We start from the raw sequence: 25,820 nt of genomic DNA, 5'->3' as shown, positions 1-25,820 counted from the left end.
TCATTTGGAAATATTTGCTATCATCGATGAAAAGTTTTCCAAATAAAAACCATGGTTACATTTGTAATCAACTGGTACTATAGGTCGCGGGAGTTTTGAAGCGAAAACTATCTGCCACAGATATGAGGGAAGAAAAGGAGAAGAAAATTCAGATTCTAATTGCAGCAAGAGAAAGAGGTAAGTAGATAAAGAAGTATATTCATTAAACTTACCAATTCATGATGTTCATTTTTTTTTCTCCAAACTGTCTTTACCAATCTGATGGGGCGCAAAGTAACGAGAGAGAGAGAGAGCGAGAGAGGCGTGGTGGCTGTACACAAGTTATTGCACATTAATTATATGGATAGTATGAGAATATAACGATTTATATTTTCATAAAAAATACAGGTATGAAGATAGTCCGATAAATCAATCCCACAAATCTGTGTTGATACTGATGGACGAATATCATCACGGTTGAAGTGTTGATTTATCGGCCTAGTATGAAGTGAGCTTGACCGATCGATCGATTTAAGGTTTAATATTAACTGAAGTTTTGATGCAGATATTGGTAGGTGCAAGGTGAAAACTTAAATACTGTAATAAAATTAAAAAATCAGTCAGCAAATTTGAAATTAAAGGATAAGCAACTTACCCACCTACACGATCGCCTGAATTTTTAAACATGATAAATTCTTGATATCGGAGAAAAGCTGATTCAATTTATCTGTTTTTGCTACTTCCAAAGGAAGGAATAGCTACACTTTGGAGATCCAATAAAAAAAAATACAAACATGTTCTTTTGGCAAAAGAGATGTACAAGTAAATAGACGATTCGTTTGTGGCCAATTTGTTTTTTAAATCATCAGGAAATATAATTTCCTTGCAGACGTCAAAGGATAATGGCAATAAATTCGGCTACTGTCGGATATTCTTGCACCGAAACATTACCAAATATGCATATCATAAGAGTCAATCGAAGAAGCCATTCGTAAGAATCGACTTTTCGTCCACGTGCCAGATCTGGACAGGTAGAAGAGAACGCATTTTGATAAGGAACATTGAATAGTAGAGCTGTTTGATAAACTGGACACTTTGTTCGGAGGAGGGAAATTTGCATTCAACTAACTTCGCTTTTCTCAACAAGTATTAAGTATCGGATAAAAATGCCAAGTCATGTGATATCAAATTCTCTAAATGTAACGGAGATGTATCACGTATTGTCTAAATAATATGAATGAATACAGTTAAATTTGTTATCTTTTTATATTTATATTATTTTATTGTATATATGAGTGGTGTTTTTGCTTATGCCAGGTCCTGGACCAGGACGGTACGCATTACCGCCAACCATCGGTTTCACCAAACATGATTTCACCAGGAAAATGAATCCAGCACATACATTTGGAAGGATAGTTCCTACTTTAAGTAAGTTGAATTCTCATAAATAATTTAGTTTGTCTGAAATTTGAAACAGGCTGATTATAGATTATATAATAGAAATGCCTCCGATGGCTGTTCATACTTCTGCAATAAAGTACATACAGCAGGAATAAACTGTATGGGAGCATCATGCTAAACTTGCAAACATGCATAGGACATCGCTAAAATCACATCTCCTATGCTAAATAATTCCAGGATATGTGTCCCCTAGCAAATTTGCAGGACAGATGAGTTTGGTCTCCCATGTAAGATCATTTGCGGAACATTGAACCACCTGAATTCCATACCCCTCCCACTTTAGTTCCCCCCGGACATAAAAAGGGAAACGAATAACGTAAGCAAAGAAATGGTGCAAACGATAAAAATGTTGATCGCGTAACAAATGGAAAATATCACACTCGTTTCATGACTATCGTATCAAAAAGCTAGTTATTGACTGCATGTAGATCCCGACCCCGAGTGCCCGTTATAAAGGCATTGAGTTAGTTAGAATAAAAGACTATAAAGCTATTCATCCGTCGAGAGGACAAGTGTCTTAATTTGTTATATGTTTGTGAAGTCATTGAAAATTTCGACATGCTTCATTTCTTTAGTTCTTTACTTCCTTTACTCTGTATTTTCTTGGTTTCTTTTTCTGTCTGTGGGAGACGACAACTGCCCCTCTAGTAACATTAGCTCATATACTAAAACCTAATAATCCGAGGAATGTGTGTGTGTGTGTGTGTGTGTGTGTTCAGATGGATATACACTGGCAAACAGTTATACTTGTGGGTGTTTTTCACTGTCTGTAATTGTATTGCCTGTTTTGGATCACTAACGTCTCATTTCCGTATCTGCGTACGAAGTCGTCGGTGGTCTTACATTTCTGTCAACAGACTAGAATTCCGATTAAATATTTTATCATCGATAGACATCAAGTAGACTAAACTAAGACTACTTTGTGCTGAAGCAAGAAGTCAGAATAGACACGTGTTCATGAGTGTAATCGTTTTAAAATTATATACCGTCTCCGCCAGTGATATCGAATAATATCGATATACACCTGTCACAATTCCGACTGGTGTTGCTATGATAGTCGTTGTCATTGCGATTTCAGCCACACCGAGACCAAGGGTGGTTGCCGCAGTGATTGCCCACATCTGTTATTTCATCTTCAAGTATTTTCTCAAGTCCAAATTTTTGAGGGTCTATCATTTCTATTAATCATGTAATCCCATCCTATAATTATACTCAGCAAGGTGGTTCTATTCAAACGCAACATGCGAACGCACTTCCAACCATTGTAATTTGAACAACTGCCATACAATCAGGGAATTACATAAATGTTGATCAGTTGTTCTTTCTGGCTGCCTAGCACAACGTTCGCTTAGAGCTATATTGATGTCGCTATAGTTTGGTCTAAAAACAACTTTCTCGTTTCCATCCAAGAACTATGACGCGGAAACGTACGTCCTTTGTTTAAATAAAAGAATAGACGTTTTAACTTTTCTAGTTGTATCTTGGAGAATCATAATCAAAATCACAAGCACGCCCGGGTCAACATCAGCTACAACCCTGCTGGTAAACTCAGTCTAATCCGCTTTGGTGGCAAACTTAGTCAGATCCTCGACATCGCATTGGGTCGCTGAGATAATCACGTCCCTAAACACGGTAAAATCGACAAGCGTGCTTGATGCTGGTGAACTAAACTGCACGCAAGGTTTTAAGCGACAGCGTGTCGTCATATCATACTGTCCAGACGAGTTTGTAATGATAATGTTGAATAAAGTAATAGCAAATGACTTTGTTATCCAGTAGTTAAGCCTCAGTGTAAATAATTAACAACTTCAAGTGACGATGAAAAAGTGGCGGTTCCAGTCAAAGTACAAAAGATGTTTAGGAATGACTAAATATGCATCCAAACGTGTACCATATCCTGTTGACGAATCAAGGTAACAACCTCAATTCCTTTATATGGTGGATAATCGATACAAGTTGATACCATTTTTGGATTGCGTCCTTTTGTGAGTCGTACTGGATAGTCATAGTCCTCTGCCTCAGGGTTATTCCGGGTAATCAAAGATTATTACCTTTTCTCGAGACACTCTATGACCTCAAGAAGAATCGTACATTTTTTCACCTACCGCCTTTTCAGAGCCATCCCGGACGTGGTTCCAACGGCCCATGACAATGCGGGAATAGCTGCGAAGACTGGAAATATTCCACTGGTATTTGTTGCAGTTTTGTCACCTATAACATGGATAACTTTTATGTCACTGAGGTGCTCCTTTTTAATTTTGGTATCCTGAACTTGTTTAAGTTGTGTTTGAGTTAAGCACAAGTTGCTTTTGAGCAAAGCACAATGTGACCACACAATAGTTTCATATTCGTTTTTTAAACCAGCTTTAAGAATATTTCAAAATGTAACAAATTTAATTACTAGTTAGAGAAAATATACCAGATATCCACTGGCACATTAATAACCCTCACCCGGTCACCTGTATCCTCCAAGAATAACATCTTGTCAGAGGGAATCACAGCAATGCAACTGTAATTGTTGGCAGCAGGAGGATTGGTAACCGTGCATGAAAGTGTATGTCGATCACAGACTGTTTAATCCCGTATACGTTCTCCAACGAAAAGTAATAAATCGAGTACAACCTAATGAAGACTTATAGGGAAATCTGCAGACGCTTTGATCTCGGCCCATTAGCGACCACAGCTTGTGATATACATGTGTGACATGATTCGTGCCAAGAAAACTATTGAACGCTGTCTTCCATCAAGTCTGTGGTTCGCGTTAAAACTGACAGCGGTGATGTGCCCCCAGAATTCATATCCGATAACAGACTCCAGACTCGTTTCTGCAACCATTTAAGGGATAATAACAGGCCTCTGCAATGTTAATTTAGACAACATATCTCTGCTATCAATGACGCCACCAGCAAGCCCAATGACATCATTATTGTGGGCTTTTTGGTTTGACGTGATTGGTATTTGACTCCGAAAATAGCATTGCGAACACCCTCACAGCATCCGAATATGACTGATAATCATAATGATGGTCCAGAAAGTTGTCCTCGACCGTGTCGCGAATCCAGTGTTATAATTCAGCTTTTTACTTGGCACAGAGGCGCCATTGCCAACAGGTCTGTCAGCAAAATCAGCGGGTAGTGTGTTGATGCAGCTGCCTGTGCAAGGTTGATACCGTAAGTACTCGATATGATCAGCATATTCGTTTGCATCCTTGTGAAACCAGCGGATCTCGTGTAAACATCACTGTATCTGGCGACTTCGATAACATTCGTAGTCCTTTGCCGGGTACGAATAATCTTTTTACTTTGATTATTCACTTGCACGTACCAATTACATGCGATATCAGGTACTTTTTTTTAACTGAGACATTGTTTTCCATTACAGTCGCGTCAAGACTTAGCCTATAGCCTATAACTATAATCAGGTTCCCATTACCACATTTGCGAGTATCTAATCAGCTAGACGTTGTTGAGCAGCTTAATTGGCGATTTTGTCTTGCTCGCTGTTGCGAAGTAGATCAACACAGTTTGATTTTCGAATATCCTTGATCGTTTTCCCAATGCATTGTTCATCAACTTGAAAAAGTCTTTCTCAAACTCATTGTCGCCCTTGTCAGATTTGCATTGATCTGGATGTGTGGATCCATCCAGGCGAGGGCCAAAACCAAGCAGGCAGTGTAGTCGCAGCACACGCTTTCTGTGTCATTATTAAAACTGCATGTTTCATATATGAAGAACATAGGGGTTTCAGTCTTAAGATTCGGAATAATAGCTTGACTAAGTCGTTAAAGTTGCGTCCTGAATCAAATAGATCCGTAACTGCCCCTGCCACTGCCACTGTTATTGTCGACGGAAGCGCATCTGTGTTTGGTTGAACCGCTTCTGATTGTGCTTGAGTCACTAATCGCTATAGTCAATCTTGAATTGATTGAACTGCTGACATTCCCAGATTCTTCATCCAATCCACACTAGTCTTTAAGATGCTATGAACGACTCGCATTTGGAGTTTGCTTAGCGATTGATGTAGAGCACGAAGACAAATCAGCAAGCATCTTTTGGTGCGTCTGTAAATAAGACCTGGACAACATCGCCAAGATCATTTCCGTAAAATATCTTTTACACAGGCATTGTTGCGTGCTATCGTAAGTACACGCACGATTGTTCTTATATTTAAAATGGCAGGTTGATCTCCAATGTACAGTTGCGTTATCAAGGTCTCACCGCTTACATATAACGTATGTCCGTCGTCCACAAGAGTAAAACGACACAATAATGATTCATTTCAAAATACTACATGCATCAATAGATGAAGATTTTCACATTTATATAACATACACCGTGACAATTCTCTTTAAGATATTATCAAACAAAAGTAAACCATCTCTACAAAATAAGTTGTGCACAAAATAGAGCCATAATCAATATAATATATTCTCACACAAAGAAAGCCTTTTCAGCATACTATTTTGTCTGAAATATAGTAATGTTCAATGATCCTATTCCTGTATTGTTGTAGCATATTTTATTCTCACACAAAAGGAATCTTTCCAGTTAGATTTTTACACTCTTTACAGTCACCAGTGAAATCTTTCTTAAATGGTCCATCGACACATTAACAATCTGAGACTGAATCCACATTCCTATAGAACCAATAATCTATTTGTTGGCGTCTGCCAACGAACAAGATACAAACTCGCCAAGCATTGGAATAGCGCGAGAAGAATTACAAATGGTTCCTGCTGATATGGAACTACTGTCAAGGACTTTTATTAAATCGTAAGTTGATTCACAATCGCATGGTGACCGTACGCAAAAGTGATAATTTCGTCGGGGAATACATATTGTTTCAAGCGGCGACAAACTCATGTTGGACAGATAGACACCTATACGATGTTTTTTTCTGACCGAATCACATTTCCAGTGTGTGCGAATTCGCGTCGCTCACGAAAGCATTCCACATTCACGTCATGCGGAAGATCTTTTGCAAAAACAACACGGGAACTCCTTTTGCCTTTTTATTCTTCTTGTCTGAACCAACTACAATAGATTACATTCTGTAGCGAATTCCTACATATTATTCAATGGTGTCGCCCGCGCATTTCTCTTTTAACTTACCAACAACTTTTTTGTTTGTGCTATTAAACAGCGAATGATCTTTTGGATACAAGCTTGTATCAGAGTCATTTACCAGTGATATCTCGCCCATGTCCGCGTAAACATTATAGGTGATAGCGTGGATCCAGTATGTATCTGTGTACAACATATGATGTTGTCATCGTACCGCGGATTGACCATATCGTAGTGAAACTAGTAAATGAGTAGTTAAGATAAATTAAACATGGTTACACCAACACAAATGGGTTTTGACAACTTCACCTTTCCTTTCTTGCTTTGAACGGCAACGATCCGACCATCAAAGATTTAGCATGACTAACATGACAGGTCAGCAATCAAATGGTTGAGTTTGTCTCGCCCTCTGTTCCGAAGTAGATCAACACAGTTTCATTTTCGAATATCCTCGATAGTTGTCCTAATGCATTGTTCATCAGCTTGAAAAATTATTTATTTAACTCATGTGTCGCCCTTGTCGCCAGATTTGTATTGATCTGGATGTTTGGAACCATCCAGGCGAGGGCCAAAACCAGGCGGGCAGTGTAGTCTCAGCACACGCATTCTGGGTCATTGTTACAACTGCATGTTTCCTATATGAAGAACAGTAGTTTTAGTCTTAAGGTTTGGAAAAAGTCTTGACGAAGTCTTTAAAGTTACGTCCTGAATCATCATTGATTCCACACTGGTACGGGGACAACCACTTGCGTGACAATGACGTTGCTTCTGGGGCTTGTTAAAAATCATTATGGGTGTGGTGACGCTCATCTGGATACTTCCAAGTCAGCTTCAAACACGTATCCATACTCGTTGTTACAATTGTACTCGTGTACATGTTCATGGACAGCCACGTACGCGTAATTGATCCACTGAAACACATCACTGGGCACTATTTGCGTATTGTATTACATTAAAGACACGTGAGGCAAATGTCGTGGATAGCGGGGTCGTATTCATCCACCAGTGGATTCTTGGCTCTAACGTATCGATTGATTGTCATCGAAATCCCATAGTAGATACAATTTTCCACAAACAGATTCTGATCAATATCGGTGAGCAGCTCCATCTCGACCCTGGTTTTATATAAAAATGCATCTCAGGCCACTCCGAAGGACGAAACGTAGTGCCCGGAATCGAGATTGTAATCACCGATAGAAAAATCGCGAAACGTTTCAAACCCATCCGCAAGAAGAACCACGTGTATTTTCATGTAAAGATCGTGATAGTCACCATAATTTTGCAACTAAATGCAGATCACATATTGTTTGCATGAATATCTTCACTCGTCTCTGCTAAATTAAAACTTCCCGGTGCTGGCAATGAAGATCTTTCGAAAGAACCCATATACTCTTATTGATATATTTCTTTAGGAATGAGTAAAACGGACCTTTTTCATTACAGACTAGTCTGGACTTGTAATTTCTCTCAGAATCTAATGCTTCATGAAAAGCACCATTGTATTGGCGGTTAATTTTAAAACGATCAATACCATTCTCTACAATGTCTGTAAAACTTGTATCAAATATGCGTACAGTAATTGTATCTTTACCGCTCCGGTGGCCTAGTGGTTAGAGCGTCCGCCTCGGATGCGGGAGGTCGTGGATTCGATCCCCGGCCGAGTCATACCAAAGACTAACAAAAATGGTACTAACAGCTGCCTCGCTTGGCGCACAGCATTAAGAGGTTAGTGTTAGGACTGGTCGGCCCGGTGTCAGGATAATGTGACTGGGTGGTACATCATGCTACATGTCTGCGGCATGATGCCCCAGTGCTAGACATCACTATAAACTGCCACAATGCAGACATCGTAGCGATATGACTGAAAAATTGTTAAAGCTACGTTAAAAATCCAAATCACATCACAATTGTATCAGTTTTACAGCACTTGTATGACATTCATAATGATTTTTTTTTATTTATCCGAAACCATTCCAACTTCAAATGAGTATATTAATATCTGGTCTAGATATATAGGACGCATACATCGATGACGTAATCATTTACAACGGTGCCTGGGAGGATCACATGGAAATATTTCTGAAATTCTTCAATCAACTGACTGAAGCATAAATGACTGTTAATTTAGGTAAAGGTGTGTTTTCCAGTGCTTGTGTCACATTTCTAGAACATAATATGTGAAGGTCAAGTTAAATCTGCATAAAATTAAAATCAAGGCTATCTCTGATTTCCCCTAGACTTTTTGCAAGAAAGCAACTGATGCGTTTTGGGGTAGCTATATTATATATACCTTTTCTTTTCTTTGTGAGGGTAGGTGTTATGTATATTCAATTTACGTTGTTTGCTTAACCTTTGCCCCTGATTTTAAGTTTTAAACATGTTTACATATCAAAACTTCAATGACAGTATTGGGTACATTAAGTTTATTTTCTTCCGTTGGAAATTATCACATTCTATTACGATATAATTCAAGTGAAAAGATAAACAGGGATTATATAAATTCAAAATTCGTTCCTGTATTAGACCAATCTCTTCGAGATTATCCAAATAAGATTATGTATTTAAAATGTTCTTTGAACTTAGTAATGTACTCACTGATTTTTGGATTAATATACATATTTCGAATTTTGTGAACTAATTAATCATTGTTTCGCATCAGAACACTAACGACTATTGGATTTGATTTAGAGCATTCTATTGGTTTTGATTTGTGATAGGACATTTAGGATTATTGGTGTTTTAATTCATAGTAGAGAAGTAAATTGCAAGCTGATTTTATTGTTAGTATCTTTTCCTTTCTATTACATAATAGGCCATATAGTCGTACTAATGACTTTGACCTATATCGGTGACTAAATTAAAGAAAAAACCGACAATGATTTTACCCAAGGCCCTTCAATCAGCTGTTGTGCTATAGAACAACATGTGTTGACCATATTCAACCACGCTACAACCAAATCTCCATGAGTGATTCTAGCCTCGTGCACACGTTCGGTGATCTAGATAAACACGAACTGACATTTCACTGAGCTTACTGGGTGGTTTACCCATTGAAGCTTACGTAGATATGAATTAGTTTTCTTTCCTGGAGCAACCCTGCAGATTGCCTGCAACCTATCTTGCAAAAAGAAAAAGAATTTTTACTCTGCCTCTTCAGTTATCAAAACCGAAGTGTCAAAACAAAACAAACTGGGTTTTTTCCTTACATTTATACAGTACTTGAAAAGTTTGACTTAAATAGGTTTCTTGAATCGTTCATAATTCAATGTAGAGTCCCGGTCAAAACCATTGACTGGAAACATATTGTTAAATACAAAGTCCGTACTTCATATGAAACTGCTTTGTAATGTAGACCAACTCAAGACGCATCGCTCACTGTATTTCAGAAGTTATTGCTTGATGGTAGTTCGATCCCATCAGTATTATTGAAAATTCGTAGGATATTTTTAGCTTCTCTTGAATCATGTCGAATTGTTGCCAATATTGTGTCCAATTTGTTTTCATCTGAGGATGCTACAGTCTGTACTTGCTGCGATACCTTGTGTACTTTTGTTGTTGTTCATTTCATAGGAACATGTAGCTTCCTTACACCCGACCTGGATAGGTTTTGGTGCCACATTATTGATTGATTCGGAGTACACGTCTACATGTGCTTAGATTCATTGTCTGATATTGTTCGTGTCAATATTCCTCTAGGACTGATGTCCTGAGACTTAATAACTCTGATTAGCTATGATCATATTATGAATTTTCATCTTCTGTGTATTACAAGTGTTGCTTCCATGTGGAAAAAGTACACAAGAAACGCTTGATGGGCCACCATCATGCAATCCGATGTGTTCTGCACCCCTATTACTCATTTAAAATGTATGCTTAATGGTACGCTGTAAGGTCTTGTACTTTTGTCGACTAGCTCATCTTAAATCCTCAGGTGTAGAATAAGAAATCACATATCTTTGCATATATACCAGAAATGTTCTCTCTTACTTCTTTGCTGGATGCGCAGAGTCCACATAGTCTTGTTAACAGTTAAGTTCTCTGTTTAATAACTCTTTTCTCAAGCAGCCGTTCAGATTTCGATTGTTCATTCTTGTATGACTGATTGTTCTCTTCGAAATGGAGAGGAATCAATCAGTCTTGTGTGCTCAACCCAAACAATACGATTCTTTTCGTTTGGACAGATGCATCGTGTATCCATTTTCTGTCGTGCTGAGCTTTATTCGAAAGTTCGCAGATTTTCTCTTTCGCCAAAAGGCACCCTTGCTATATATATATATATATATATATATATATATATATATATATATATATATATATATATATATATATATATATATATACCTTTGTCGATTTTGTCGTGGTTTAAGACTGCACATGCATTTCCGCAAAAGTATGGACCTCATGCCTTTAAACAAGTCGTTGGAACCTTTAGCTTTTGTGACAAAAAGCAGCATAGTAAAGTGTGCAACATGATTAGTCTTCATCGTCATCCGGAGGAGCCTGGGTGATGTTATATTGATTTGTTTTCCGGACGTAAGTTTCACGAAGGCGCTGACTGGCCTGTGTACTTTTGAGATGCATCACTCATACAATAAATAACAGTACTAAGCTGCTTATTTACCAATGAACTTTTTTTACGTCATTAATATCATACCATGATCAGAAACGTGGCAAGAAAAATAAATTTAAATATAGAAATGAAAGCCAGCCATGCGAAAATATGTAAAAGTATCCAAGCAGTTATGTGCATCGGCTTTTTACGCTGCCCTTGATACAATACAATATTGCTAGTGTCTTTATGCATAGCTAGAACAAAACTTTGGCATTATTTTTCATGTATTATTAATATTTTATCCACGAATGTTCCTCCCTTTTTCACCACCAGAACGTCCACAATAGTCCCTTTGTCCCCATAAACTCCTGCTAAATCTATTACCAACTTTATTTCAGACAGAAAAGGCAAATAGGTTGAAAGTTATTGCGATCTTAATGGTGACGTTTCTCTTTGAATGATGGATTTATTATTATCTGAGTTGAAGTTTGGTTTTATTATTTCTTTCATTGTGCGTTGCACTTATAACTATTTAGAGTTGTTGTGCTTTTTTATATTCCCAACTATTTCTGATCTTGTAATTTTAATTTCGTCTTTTTCTTTTCTCAATATATTTTTACACGATGATCGATTTCATCCTCACCATCACAAGTCACGGACATTTTGATAACTTTGTGCCGCTTTTCTGCAATGGTGTTAATTCTCGGCTGATTGAAATATTTCATCTAAGTGTTTGAAATGATCAGAACCGGCAAACAATACCACCAGAAATGATAGCAGCTACTTTATTTTTTTCACTACATATTTTCGCGAAAAACTGGTCATCACAGAAAAAGAAGCAAAATCTCACCTTCATTCGAATGTATGTTTCATAATTGTGATGTTCGATTAGTAGCAAACTTTTGCTGAAATTATTCCTCTTAGTAATAGCTCGTAAAAATTTCATAAAGCACCACTGCACTGAAGTAGTAAATATTTATTTTGACTGATTTCCTTTGTTGAGCGGCTGTGATTTATTCAAGCCCTTTGACCAGTTGTTGCAATTTGCTGAGACATATAGTTACTGCCCTGACGACTACTGAATTCCACATGGTTGTGACGGAGTACGATCAGTTTGTTATTTTTCATTCCAGTATTTTAATATGTTCATCGTGTTCTGGATCTACTTTCAAAACATATATCTCTGAAGCGGAGAGTTTCAATAAGTTGTTTTATGTCCACTTTCCTCCCCTTCTTGCTGGGTAAATAAGCTTTTAAAACTTTCGTTTATATATACTTCTTTGTCATGAGAAGACACTTTGCTGAAAGTTTCATTCATCCAGTTTTCCAAACGACTGAGTCAAATCAGTATTTCTCTTTCGTAATCCATACGTGAATTCATTTACATCAGTTTAAAGTGATTTCATCAATACTATCTGAATTTCCAAAGGAACTTTTACGTGCTGACTTCGTACAACTATTGGTTCTAATGGATGGTGTGTGGGGACGTCTTTACGTTTACCATTTACTGGTTTGTGATTATTTCCTTATTTCGTCAAGCCTAGTAATTTCATCAAATTACTTCTACCTCTCGCCCCTTTATACATATGCAATAACATAGGACTTGTACCACCATATTTATGAATGAGTCTTGCTTTTCTACCTTTTGCATTGTAATTTTATTTGTTATTGAAGAATAACTGCAGAAGGCGTTCTAAACTATTTATTAAATACACGACATCAATACAGCTAGGAAGAGGTGTAAAGATTGCCCTGAGATATTTTTCCCCATGGAACATAAACTCTAGTGAATGTATAACATAAGTTTTTATCTGAGGCATTTACTGAGGATATATTTACCTGTTCGATAATCTTAATAGCCCGAATCTCGGGCCTGCCCAAGAGTGCCGGATTCAGTCCACTTACAACAAATATGTCTTGTACACTGGACGCATTGTTCGATTCCAGTCCACATGTAAATTTTCGCAGCACTTTAAGTTTCCGGGTCATACAGTTTTCGATCAGACTTTGATAGTTTTTGGTCTCCGATTTTTCGTAAATCCCTCTCAGGAATTACAGTCATATCAACTAAAGTATCAGTCTTGAATAAACGCGTTATCCACGGCTGACCCTTTCTTGTGCTAATAGTCCCTAGAAATCCAGTTTCCGCTCTCGATTCTATTGTGCGAACTGCTGATTTTGACAGACAGCATTTTGCTTAGTGTCCCCTTTTCTTACACTTGTAGCATTCTGCTTCTCTTGCTGGACATTGGTCTCGAGAATGATTAACTTTCTTCCCACATCTCATGCATCCTTTTCTGCTGACACTATTCTGTTGAACTTTTGTGATTTTATGTTTCTGTTTCCCATATTTGAGTGAATACGATTTTACTGCATCCATTGCAGTCATTCGTTCTCCAGTCATTCGTTCTCCTACAGTTGATTGTTGCTTTTTCACAGCCTCATTTTGTCGAGCTTGTCTAACGGCATAATCTAGAGTTAGAGTTGCACCTAACTGCAATTTTTCTGAAAGTTTTGAATCTAGCAGTCCAACTACTACAGGTCGATCTCTGATCATTTCATCTTATAGTGGCCCGAAATTACAATTATCTGCTAACACATATATAGCTGTAACAGAACTATTAACTGCTTCTCCCTCTTCCTGTCTTTTTTACTTAAATTTTGCCCTTTCAAAAATTACGTTCCTCTTTGGAATGAAATATTGCGCGAATCTATCTGTCACGGGCCTCCACTTCTTTTGATCTTTCTCTGTCAGGTCGAACGAAGACAAAATGTCATCATCCTCACTTCCCATGGAATAAATCAAGGTATTTACTTGAATTTCTTCCTCATTTTCACTAAGTCCAGACGCTTGACTAAAGCGTTTAAAGCGCTGAAACCATTTTTCCCAAGTTTCAGGTCTAGAAAAGTCAAATTTGTCCGGATTTGTAAATTGAAATCAAGCACTTTTCAGCTATGATAATTTCAATCCTGTGTTTTTACCGCTGCCACCATGTACTATTATTTGTTATTGAAGAATAACTGCAGAAGGCGTTATGTATACACTATTTATTAAATACAAGACATGAATACAGCTAGGAAGGGGAGTAAAGACTGCCCTGAGAGTATTTTCCCATGGAACATAAACCCTAGTGAATGTATAACATAATCCAGATGTTGTTATGTACCATTTCTAATCCAGTGTGGTGCATGGCAATACATTGATTTCTCCTAAAATTTTAACCGAGGTTTAGTTGTTTGATATTGTCTATAATCTAAGTGTTTAACCAATTCTTTGTATTCATCCATTAAAACTGTAGATACACGCGTTTCATATTCCTTATTTGATAAATTATTAGCATTGAAATAATCTTCAAACTCTCGCATCCACAATTTTTGCATGATAACCGAATTCTCGTATTATGAACTGGCAGATTACACGCACTTTTTGAATAGACAGATTATTTATTGATTCATGATTTATTTTCAGCCGCTGTGTACAGTCCCGGACCAGTGTATGCCGTTGATGCCAGAGTAACCAGGAACGGCCGAGATGGGACTGCCTGTTACTCCATTCTGGCTCGCCAACGCGATCCGAGTATTATTATCATTATTATTATTATTATTATTATTATTATTATTATTATTATTATTATAGTAGTAGTAGTAGTAGTTATTCTATAGTAGTAAAGTTGTCCATACGTATGTCAGTCCGCCCGTCAACAGTTTGGCTTTTGAACGACAACTTTACTTTTAATTTTTGGAATTCAACCATATTTGATAAGCAGTTTTATAATATCTCCACAGGGATCCATTTTTGGCCATTTACGTCATCAATTATATGGGTTATGGTTCCAGACGGCGCGGTTTCCACAACACATCTGTACCGGAAATAACGGGATTTGAACCAAAATACATCGAAGAATCTTTGAAAAGGTTCCACTTGCAATATTCCGCGACTTCATTTACATATGATATACCTCACATCCTCCCTATACAGTCTTCATGACATTGGTTTCCGAAACAAAAGTTACAATGATTTGTTCGATTTCCACCGAATCGGGCATGCACCATCATGTTAACGAAACCTTGTACTAGTTAGATTTCTAACTTTCCACGATTTGATTACAGTAGTTGTGTTGGCCTCCCAGATATGGTTCCCTCAGCATCATTTTACTAAAACTGACTTGACGTTAACCAAATTTATATTTTTGAGAACTTTAACGAGTTCAATTTCAATTCGAAAGCATCCTTTACAAGAGTTACGGCCCCTGACTTACCGTCGATCGTTGTTCTAATTTTGGTTGCTGCAGTATAACTTTACTAAGAATTATTATATTTCAACTAAGTTTAACATTTTCATTAATATTGATGAGACCTTGACTGAATTTTATGTCAAGTATCCTGTGACATCATGTTCAAGATTTATGGATCTTTTTCCGTCTTAAGTTTAGTTTCTGCAGCATTACATCACGTAGGGTTATTGGATTTCAGTAAAATTTAACACGCAGCTTTATAATGACGAGACTTTAAAAAAAAATCGATTTCTGTCATTTAACGTCGTCGGCTATAGACGTTATGACCTCTAAATATAAATGTTATCATAAGGTCTTACCAAATCAAAATTTGGTGACCGGAGATCTTTTTTGCAATGCATCCATCGCTAATAGTTTTAGTTACAACTGTTCCAGTGGGAACTACTGTTACATAACGAATTTATATGCCGTTTATGACTTCATTTGGAACTGATCTCCCACAGAGTTATCTGTAATACTATTACGCTCTTCCAAAACCATCCAACACTACTGACGTGCATTTTCATCTGCAAAAAGCAACAATGTTTTAAAAGCAACGTTACTTAATTATGCATGAACGTTTCCGTTCAGCGTTAAATAAAATATAAAATTCGTATTTGTAAGGCTTTTACGTTGTAAGAATCCTTGAATGTGCACTCCTACACGCTGCGAGCTTCCCTTGGCCTACGATTCAACCATTTCATTTTCATGCCCAGTGAATTTTTAGTAAGGTTTACAGAACGTGATGACTCCATAAAATCAGGTCATATTTGTGACGTAAAAGCTATGCATTATCACTTATACTTTTATAAGATGTATAAGAATGAAGTCTTGAGTGTCCGAATGTAATCTCAACATAAGTTTGCAAGTTTTTTTCTTGTTTTTATCCCTATGAATGTTTACAGAAAATGTGGGGTTATCTGATCCCGCTTGTATTGATGTACTGACGTGTTACAGAAATTGTTGGAATTATGTGATCCTGCTCGTCGGGACGTGATTACTTTTAACAGAAAATGTTGGAATTATGTGACCCTGCTTGTCGGGACGTGATTACTTTTAACAGAAAATGTTGGAATTATGTGATCCTCCTTGTCGGGACGTGATTACTTTTAACAGAAAATGTGGGATTATGTGATCCTGCTCGTAGGGACGTGATTACTTTTAACAGAAAATGTGGGATTATGTGATTCTGCTCGTCGGGACGTGATTACGTTTATGAGTATTTAATATCTCGCACCTCCTCCAACAAAATTTAAGATGGAGACTTTAACTATTTTAAAATGATTCGTGATGTTTTAGATGAGCATAGCGATTTTCAAATTTCAATCGATCCCCTATGGGAGGAGCTGTATGTATGTATGTATGTATGTATGTATGTATGTATGTGTGGGGGGGTATGTAGGCATGTATGTAATTGTGTGTGTATGTGTGTGTATGCTTCGTTGCTACAAACCTGTAAATTTTGACTTGGCATCTATGCAGTCAAGTATTTTATCTTCCTCTGCATGATCCAGTTCTATTTTGCTTGAAATAGGGCAAAAGGCAAAACTTGGCGCGTGGACACGTTCAGTACTGTCATGAATCTACCCAACAGAGGTCACTTAGAGACTTGTCCCAGAAAAAGTCCAAGTGAGATGTAAAACATCAAAAATCGATTATTGTGGTCACAAAAGTATTTTAGTTGCTTCATTTTTTTAAACTCTAATTTTACTTTCTTCATGAATTCAACAACGAACGTGGGTTGTTTTAAACTTTTTTTTAAATGGTTTTTAGCTTTTGAAAATATGCCTTTTGGAGGTGGTGGCAGGAAAAGGATAAGATAAGTTCAAATATGAAAGGTCTATTGTGGTCCATGGGCAAATAGTTATTCAAACTGCATAAAATTTGTCGCAAATATATCAATTATACAGTATTTTCGTAGGATATGAAACTTTTGGAGCTCTCAAATTGGGCGAGATATTTGTATTAAATAATTGAACATAGTATTTGATAAACTTTTATTTCAAATTTAGATTGGTCTCATTTCCTTTTTCATTGACAGGTTTAGTTAAAGCCCCGTCACCCGGAACCTACTTCCCAGAAAATGTGCATCCCCAGCGTGAGCGTCATGCACCTAGATATTCACTTGGCTTCCGCACGCGCTACCATAGGCAGGATCAAAATCCCGCCCCCAACAAATATTATCTTCCACCAGTAATGGGCAGCCGTCAGCCGAACAAGTCCTCGTCCTCTGCCTTTTCCATGACTGGTAGGTCTCAATTAGGATGTTACTACGAGGATCTCGCCAAAGCTCCCGGACCAGGTTGCTACAAGTCCATACTTCCGGATGTTTATAAAAAGAAGTCACCTTTGTACAGCATTCTTGGACGACACGAAATAGCAGGTGACGAGCTTCAAAAGCCGGGACCAGGTCAACACAAGCCCGAACTTGTCACCATCAACAAACGATCGGCACCTAAATATTCCCTGGGCATTCGCCATTCGGAGTATCTCTGCCCACTCATTGTTGGTACGTCTGATTAATCAGTCCACTAAATTTGCTCATCGCATTCGTATCCAGTATTTTATATAAACTGCCCTTTTTGAAAAATATGCGAAATCTTCAACTATGTTACTTTTTCTTCATTGGCTATTTTATCAAATAAATAATCTCAGTGTTCAAATTTATTTAACCAATTTTGAGAAACTGCTGCAAACAAGTTTTTTAAAATTTACTTTCACTTGCACTATTGTCGTTCATGAATCAAGTAAAGACTTTCGCTATATATAATACTGTAATAACTATAATGTGCATATCCTGCTGCATGAGGGTGCTATTTAGCTACAGTTTTATGTAACTTTTACAGACATTATCAAAAGTGTAAACTATTTATGTTACACAATATAATTATGTCAAGATTTATCAGTGTCATACTTATTTCATCTTGCAAACGCTACGAAGAAGTTAACGTGTAAAATTTTGTTTGACGCAGTCTAAATATAAGTGCATGTAGTTTATCAGTCCATCCTGATACTTTCAGTTTTTGCCTCTGTTTTTGTATGTACTGCCAAACAAACCGTGCATAATTTTTGTAATTATTACCTAACGGGTGGTGTACTTTTTCTTATATTTTGTTTAAAAATCTTACGATAATTTATATCATCATTGATGCTGGCATCAATGTTTTGATAATTTGTTTGTATTTTTTTGGGAGGGTTGGGGGTGTGGGTTGAATGATGTAAACGCTATTTCATGTTAATGTGTCTAAGTTCCATGCTGTGTAATACATTTATATAGTCAGCTAAACTGTCTTCATAAAAAGCATCAGTCAAAAATACATATGTATAATCGTGACTTTTAAACATTTCTGTATGTAAAATGCAAATTGTATATGTCAATGCCGATATATTTTTGAAGTATTTTTCTATTGATGTATAATTTTGAAGCATTTAGTCTTTAGGAAAATCACATTCAAAACGTGAAATAAAAAAAGAAACTTTTAGAAAGCATCTTCTTATGTTGTCTTATTAAACGTTTTAACCTAAGTAGTACAGTATTTGAAATGAATTGTCTGATTGAATGAACATTATGTGTATCAAAAAACTCTTTACCAAGTACAAATACACGAGTTATATGTCTTTATGTACAACATACATACGTTGCTCTTTTAATTAATGTATATGGATCATAGTATGTACCGAACACAACACTAAAATATTGTGCCACAAAGCTATTAAACTAGTTTCCATGATTGCGTACATGTTAAACCGGCAAACTGACTATAACAACGAGTATAAAATGATGTATAATGTCGAGCACAAAAATTGGCAAGCATACAATTCGCTAATATTGCATATATATATATATATATATATATATATATATATATATATATATATATATATATATATATATATATACTAAATCTGCTAAATTGTGTTGATTTACAGAAATGCTTTGCTTTAACGCAATATATTTTGTAAATATTTTCCGGCAATGAAACATTAGCGAGAATAAGAAATGTTGACATGGATGTGTCTATACTGTACACACACTGATGTAAGAAATTTTGACATGGATGTGTCTATACTGTACACACACTAATGTAAGAAATGTTGACATGGATGTGTCTGTACTGTACACACACTGATGTAAGAAATGTTGACATGGATGTGTCTATACTGTACACACACTGATGTGTGCACGTATAGAACAACTTCGATTATCAGAATCCTCGATCATTTACTTTCTGATTCATCCAACCAATGTCAAGGATCCTCAGACTCCAGCTAACAACCGTTTTCCCTGACCATATATTTAAAAAAAATGTGTATTGAAAACTGGTGATTCAGTTTTTGTAAAACTCACAATATAAAAATCACTATTACATCGACTTCTCAAACGAACAGATATTTTCTAAATCTGCTCTTTGGTACTCGAAAGTAAATTACACGGTTTATTAGCTACATATTCTCTAAAGTAAAGAACGCATAAAGTTGATGCTAAAAACAGTAGGAACTACCCAAATTCTCGTATGGAATGCAAAAAACGTGTCCACCGAACTGTTACATGCATCTAAAATAGAGAAATATTTTACTCTCTCCTACCAATATGACTGCGATGAAAGCACACTCGTTCGACTACGTCATACTCATCAGATTTACTCACGTCATACAAATGGAAATTTTACATTCTCAGAAAGAGATGGATTAGATCAAATGGAAACGACTAAGAAAATGAAAGAGATGACTGAGATAACGAAAGAGATAGCTGAGCGATGTGCAATTTTAGATATTGAGCAGTATATACTGAGTCCAGATGAAACCACAGACTTCTAGTAATCAGACCTCCTTCCACAGACCAAAATAAATTAACTTCATACCTTATAGAAATAAATAAATGAATAAAATTTTTAAAGAGTACATCAATAAGGAAGCATGTGACTAAAACACTAAGTGACCTTTGGCCGTTAAGCGGCATTTCGGAATTGATCGCTGGAATAGAAAGATTACCTTGAATGTCCATTGGACATAGCAAGTCAGCTCTATAAAACATGCTTTATGACAGATAAAATATACATGAAGGCGATGAATTGGAGAAAGGAAACATAAGCAATTAAATAGAGAAACCACGAGTATAGTTTATTAGCATATACATCCAGGCCTATACAGAAAGCATTAACTCAACAAGACATGTTTGAAATTGCAAACAACTTTAGAGATGGGGGAATCCATTGAAAGACGGTACAAAATTAAAGGACAAAGAGTTTGTCTCGCACGAGATGGGATTGAATGCAGCAGAGAAGATTGTGCATAGGAAAGGCTAAATAACCTAGACAAGGAACATATAAAGCATGTAACGCTATATACGTGCATCGATATCTTGATAACATGCAACAGGGAATCAACTATTTGCTGTACGATGCCAAATAAACGTTTTTCTTTACATTAGAGCTGCTCGAGTTTTAGAAGGAAACATTAACATAAGAGGCCAAAGATTAAATATCCATATTGTATGACTGGTTCTAGAGCTTTTACGTAGTGAGAATTACTTGTTACAGCAGCTAGAACAATGTAATGGGTGTTACATGAAGCTTGCAAAAGAAAAGTCAAAACACAAAAAGACTATGAAAAGGCTAGACGAATGCTTTATACATGTCAAGGCAACCTAAAGGGAACAAACAAAGATCCAAGAAGAAATAGCCAAGCTTGAAAAAGAGCTAGTAGTATACCACCAGCAAATAGCTGAAATAGGACAGACACATAAAGAAGACGTACCATGTTAGTATTAAACTTTCGAAAGTTAGTCACGAACTAACAAGGAACAAAACTAGGACAAGCAGAGCCAGGCCGAGCTAGATGGCCGTCGACAAAACATACGCAGCTGACAAAATATTGTTCATGTCGCGTGGAAAAACTACAAAAAAATGACCATATTTTTTCACCGCCAGGCTATATCCGAGATATAATATCGCAGTCGTAAACGGGCATGCCCCACCAATATACAATTCGCAACCAAGGTATCACAAGGTATCAGTCGTTTTAGTTAGCTGTGTGTTTAGATCGTGTTATATTTCCACAAATACAATATCCAAAGAAATTTCAGCTACAGTACATGAAAGTAACAAAGAGGTATGCCAACATTCTCTCCATTGTGCATTCTGAAAATGTAAACAACTTCTTACACTTGTCACTCTCAGAATATCTATAGAGTTCTCCTCAGTAAGAAAAATAACATATTTGGTGTGTTTCTAATAAATAGAAGGTACCAGGCTGATTAATTTACACTGTAGTAGCGTCTCTTTAATAAGTTTCAAGCATATTAATTTTATAAGTCGACAATGGGAAAGCGGAATCATACAATATTGGGAACGAAATTCAACCATTAAAAAACTAAAATTGTAGATTCTTTGACTGCATGTGGAAATTTATCGAAGTAAAAAGGAATTGTATCCATACCGCTCAGATTTTCTTAAAGAAAATAAGCTTAAAAAATCTCGCCAACGTGAATAACGTTACAAGATACCTCTTTAAATCAAGTGTTTAGATACTATTATGTTGCATCACAGTGCAGGTGGGTGGGATGGAGGTGGAAGAGGACGAAATAAAAAAACTCGCATATTAATCACTGTTTCCAAACAGTTTTGAAGCCTAGCTGTCTTGAACTAAATTATTGCCCCATTCTTGGTTACACGCCGTTAAAACACTTTGAGTTGGTGGAAAAGAATGAAGCAATGGAAAATATAATCAATTTGGGTTGAGTTTGATAAACTCATTCGGTGCACACCTGAGGAACGATGTGGGGTCAGCGCAGAAACTTTCAAGGAAAGGAGATCCATACCTGATGGAACTGGTTACGGAGCAGATATATATAAGAAATAAATTAAACAACACTGTACAAAAACATATTCCCCTGAACGTCAATTGCAGAAAGCCATTTTAGAAAACGATATCAAATTGAAATATAAACACTAGGGAAGCTTACTGAGAAGAGTGTGGACACTGGGTTTATGTTGTTGTTGTTGTTGTTGTAGTTTTTAACTCCATTTTTCAGCACACGATAGGCTATACATGGCGGCCAGTATTAATGGTGGAGGAAGAACCCGGGAAAACCCCTGAAAGAACCACCGACCCACGAGAAGCTACTGGTAAGCTTTCTCACATACCCGCGTTGGCTGAATCCGAGACTCGAATCCACGCAGACAGAGGTGAGATGGTAGTGAGCCGTAACAGACAGCGCTTTAGACCACTCGGCCACTCGGGGCCCCCACTGGGTTTATGACACGTGTAAAGCATAATACAAATTAAAAGAAAACTTTAGGTTTGATGTTTAATTTGTTCCTATACAAATTAAAAATTATATTACAATTGACGCCGCAGCCCGAATTCTTAGAATTAAATCAATTTTATAAATCTAAATGACAACAGAAATGATAAAGCGTCGAAACATTTTTACGGATTATGTTCTGGAAAGAAACGTTACTAATGGTTTATTGGGGATTTTGAAAACAACAGGCACAAAAGATTCCATTCGCGCATTAGTGAGCGAGACACCGGTCTCTGCAGCTGGAATTTTAAGATCGGAAACAGCTCATTAGCTGAGATCCTCACTTCGTGGAACACTTGCGCAATCATTATTAACTGTACGAAGCCCTAAGCGAACAAACGAGTCCACTTCAGATTGAAATACGCCACTGCTAACGCCTTTTTTTTTCTAGGACATTTTCTTCAGGATCGGGGGGTTTCCTGACCCACCCACCATGGGCTAAAACAACCCACCGTACAGTCACTTATCACTTGAAATGTGACCATCGTTTTATTTTTGCGCACGTTTTGGGGAAGTATGTACAATTTGACACATAGCCACATACTTTTGCTTTGGTGCTCTTCCGAGGGAAGTCATGGCCCTTTTGAATTTTTGGAAACCCCCCAACAAGAACAACAACACTCACACCAAAAATACTTGACCTGATCTGGCCTGGCCATGGAAAAGTAAAACAGGAGCTTGTTTTGTTTAGTTTCGTCGCGGCAAGGTCCTCCAAGAATACCCTCCCTAAGTCTGAACAAGGACTCTGCTTATGCATTGTTGCAGAGACCATTCTATGAGGGCTATCTTGCCTCTACTGGACACATTTTCTGCCAGGAATATGACGAACCCGAAGGTAAGCATTTCCGAGTTTGCCCGGCGAAGGAGATTCCAATCATCTGTACAAAGAGAGCATGTGCACCTATTTGTCGCCTGAGGTACGCTAATAACTATGTGCTGTCGGAGGAGACCATCACACGACTAATTACTTGGTTGACGCAGTACTGTAGGGTTAAAAACAAAGACCTCATTTCCAAATTGTTTATATTTGGGTTGTTTCTTTAAATCATTGCTTGTGCTTTTACAGCGCACAACAAAATATGACTATTTAGCGACACATAAAAGGTTATGTGCTAGAATATTTACAAACAAATAAAAGGTTCATTATCGACCAGCAAAGAGACCAAACAATTAAAAGAAAAACTATGAGACGGTAAGGGTAATATATGAAGGATACCGATCAACAGGGAATGTAAATGATGCGTGTCAATAAATAATTATCAGCAGAGAGGGCAAACAGCCTCTAATTGACTCACCCTCGAATTGCAAAAATAAGCCTTCCGGAAAATCGAGGAAAAAAAATCGGGTTCGCGGTGACTTGGTGCCGAGTATGAGACTTCGCTCTCTCTGCTGCTATCAATTAAAATAAAATTATAACAAATAATGCCACCAGCGCAGGAATCTTAAACAGCTAGATTAGCTCGAGAGCGACTCGAAGCAATTAAGAAATATATTCCGTTGAGAGATGATGTTAAACAAAAACTACAAGCGCGTCAAGAAGCACAAATTGAATTCGCTACAGGCACAGAACAATTGTTTAAGCCTATCACAACAGTTACTGATATAGCTGCAACGGCTACTGAAGGTCTACTTCCATTAGTAAAACAAACCGCTGAGCAAACTGAAAAAATAGCAGCGAGATCTAAGAAAACAAAACAGATTTTACGAGAACTTCCGACTGAAAAAGCTGCAGCTCAGCCTCCACCCGTCAGTGAAGAAATACTCGAAGGTATTAGCAAAATTCATGATGAAATAAGTGATATAAAAGATCGTATACCAGGAACAGAAACAGAAACAGAACAAGCAAGGACCAAAGTTGATATAAACAATAAATTTACCGAAGAAAGTATTAACGCCTTAAAAAATAAAATCAAAACACAGATGCGCTAGCTGGGTTTGCCGTGCAAAGTTATGATAATCGAGAAAAAGTTTTAAAACCCGAGCATGCCAATGATGCTGTAGGTCGTGAGAACTGGTGTAAATGGATATATCGCATACACCATGGAGCTGATCAGGCTAGAAGCAGTGATACTAACTATATTGTATTTAGCAACGCAATAGATAGATAAATCTCACAGATACAACAACCACGACCTCCTCCACCGCAGCAACAGAAAATATAACAACCTTCTCGACCGCAATCTCCAGAAGAGTTTTACGATGCACCTACTGGTAGCGGTTTTACAGGAAGTGGTCTTGTTGCTTGTCCTAACAACATCATCAATGACGTGCAACGATTAGATGTTCTCATAGGAGGAAAACGAGCTGGAAATAATTCTCCGGAAATCATCAATGAAGCAGCTGATATTTGTCAACGATTATTTTGCGGCGGCATCATGGATATTAATGTTTATCGGGAACTTATTGATGAAATCGTGGATGGATACCACAGCGATTAAACGAATAACAAACAAAAAATATGATCATACATGACTCTCTCCGCAGACCCAAAATGGTCAGAGTAGTAAACTCAGGATTACCTGTTTACAGCGCGTATTACTGAGATGTCGATGTTGTTCAGGGATTATTTACAAGAATAGCTCCCAAAGTAACACCAATGCAAAACAATGATCAATGAAAGCCATGGATGTTATTCGTGAAAAAGCTCCTGGAGCAATCAGCGATGTTGCTGGTAAAGCGTTCACGGCAATCAAAGACAGAATAGCACGATTAATACGGCGACGAAAGATGGTTCAGCAACAACCAGAACAATTACCAAGCACCGAAGTTATGCCCGCAAATGCCAGTAAAATAATAAATCAGGCCGCAAATAAAAAAAACTATCAGAGTTGGCTGGTGTAACTTCCGCCAAGGAATAGAAAAAAAATATAACTGCAAGTCTGATAGCTGGAAGTGGTCTTCGTGTTAGACGATAACAACTATAATAAAAAATTTTCAAGCGTATATCCTACACAGCATTTGACATGGACACACCAGTCCCCAAAGATGAGTCTGTGCGTGATTATCAGTATTATTCTTATGATACGCGCACACCAAACGCACGTGGAATAGTGAATTACAACTTCAGGATACAAGTAGATACTTCCTACCCTCTGAGGGGCTTTATCGAAGTTGAAGGTTTACTTGTAAAAGAAAACAATGACCCATACAACGCTAACAATCAAGTTGGTTTTGTTAACAACGGC

General features: G+C 37.2%; 1 protein-coding gene across 1 annotated transcript; it reads left to right on the top strand.

Annotated features, from left to right (window-relative positions):
• The first annotated feature begins 24 nt into the window (after positions 1-24).
• Positions 25-18,750, top strand: LOC149800550 (ciliary microtubule associated protein 1A-like). The gene is made up of 4 exons (XM_089954498.1): positions 25-177; positions 1,297-1,407; positions 14,525-14,632; positions 17,371-18,750. Exons 1-4 carry the CDS (start codon positions 123-125, stop codon positions 17,850-17,852), a joined length of 756 nt encoding a protein of 251 aa, XP_089810624.1. The 5' UTR covers positions 25-122; the 3' UTR covers positions 17,853-18,750.
• Positions 18,751-25,820: the final 7,070 nt, after the last annotated feature.

Source organism: Sinohyriopsis cumingii, chromosome 4 (genome assembly GCF_028554795.1).
Source record: "Sinohyriopsis cumingii isolate HCF-2022 chromosome 4, ASM2855479v2, whole genome shotgun sequence".
Lineage (NCBI taxonomy): Eukaryota > Metazoa > Mollusca > Bivalvia > Unionida > Unionidae > Sinohyriopsis > Sinohyriopsis cumingii.
Note: the sequence above shows the minus strand (reverse complement) of the source record. Positions and strands in the feature narration are given on the sequence as shown.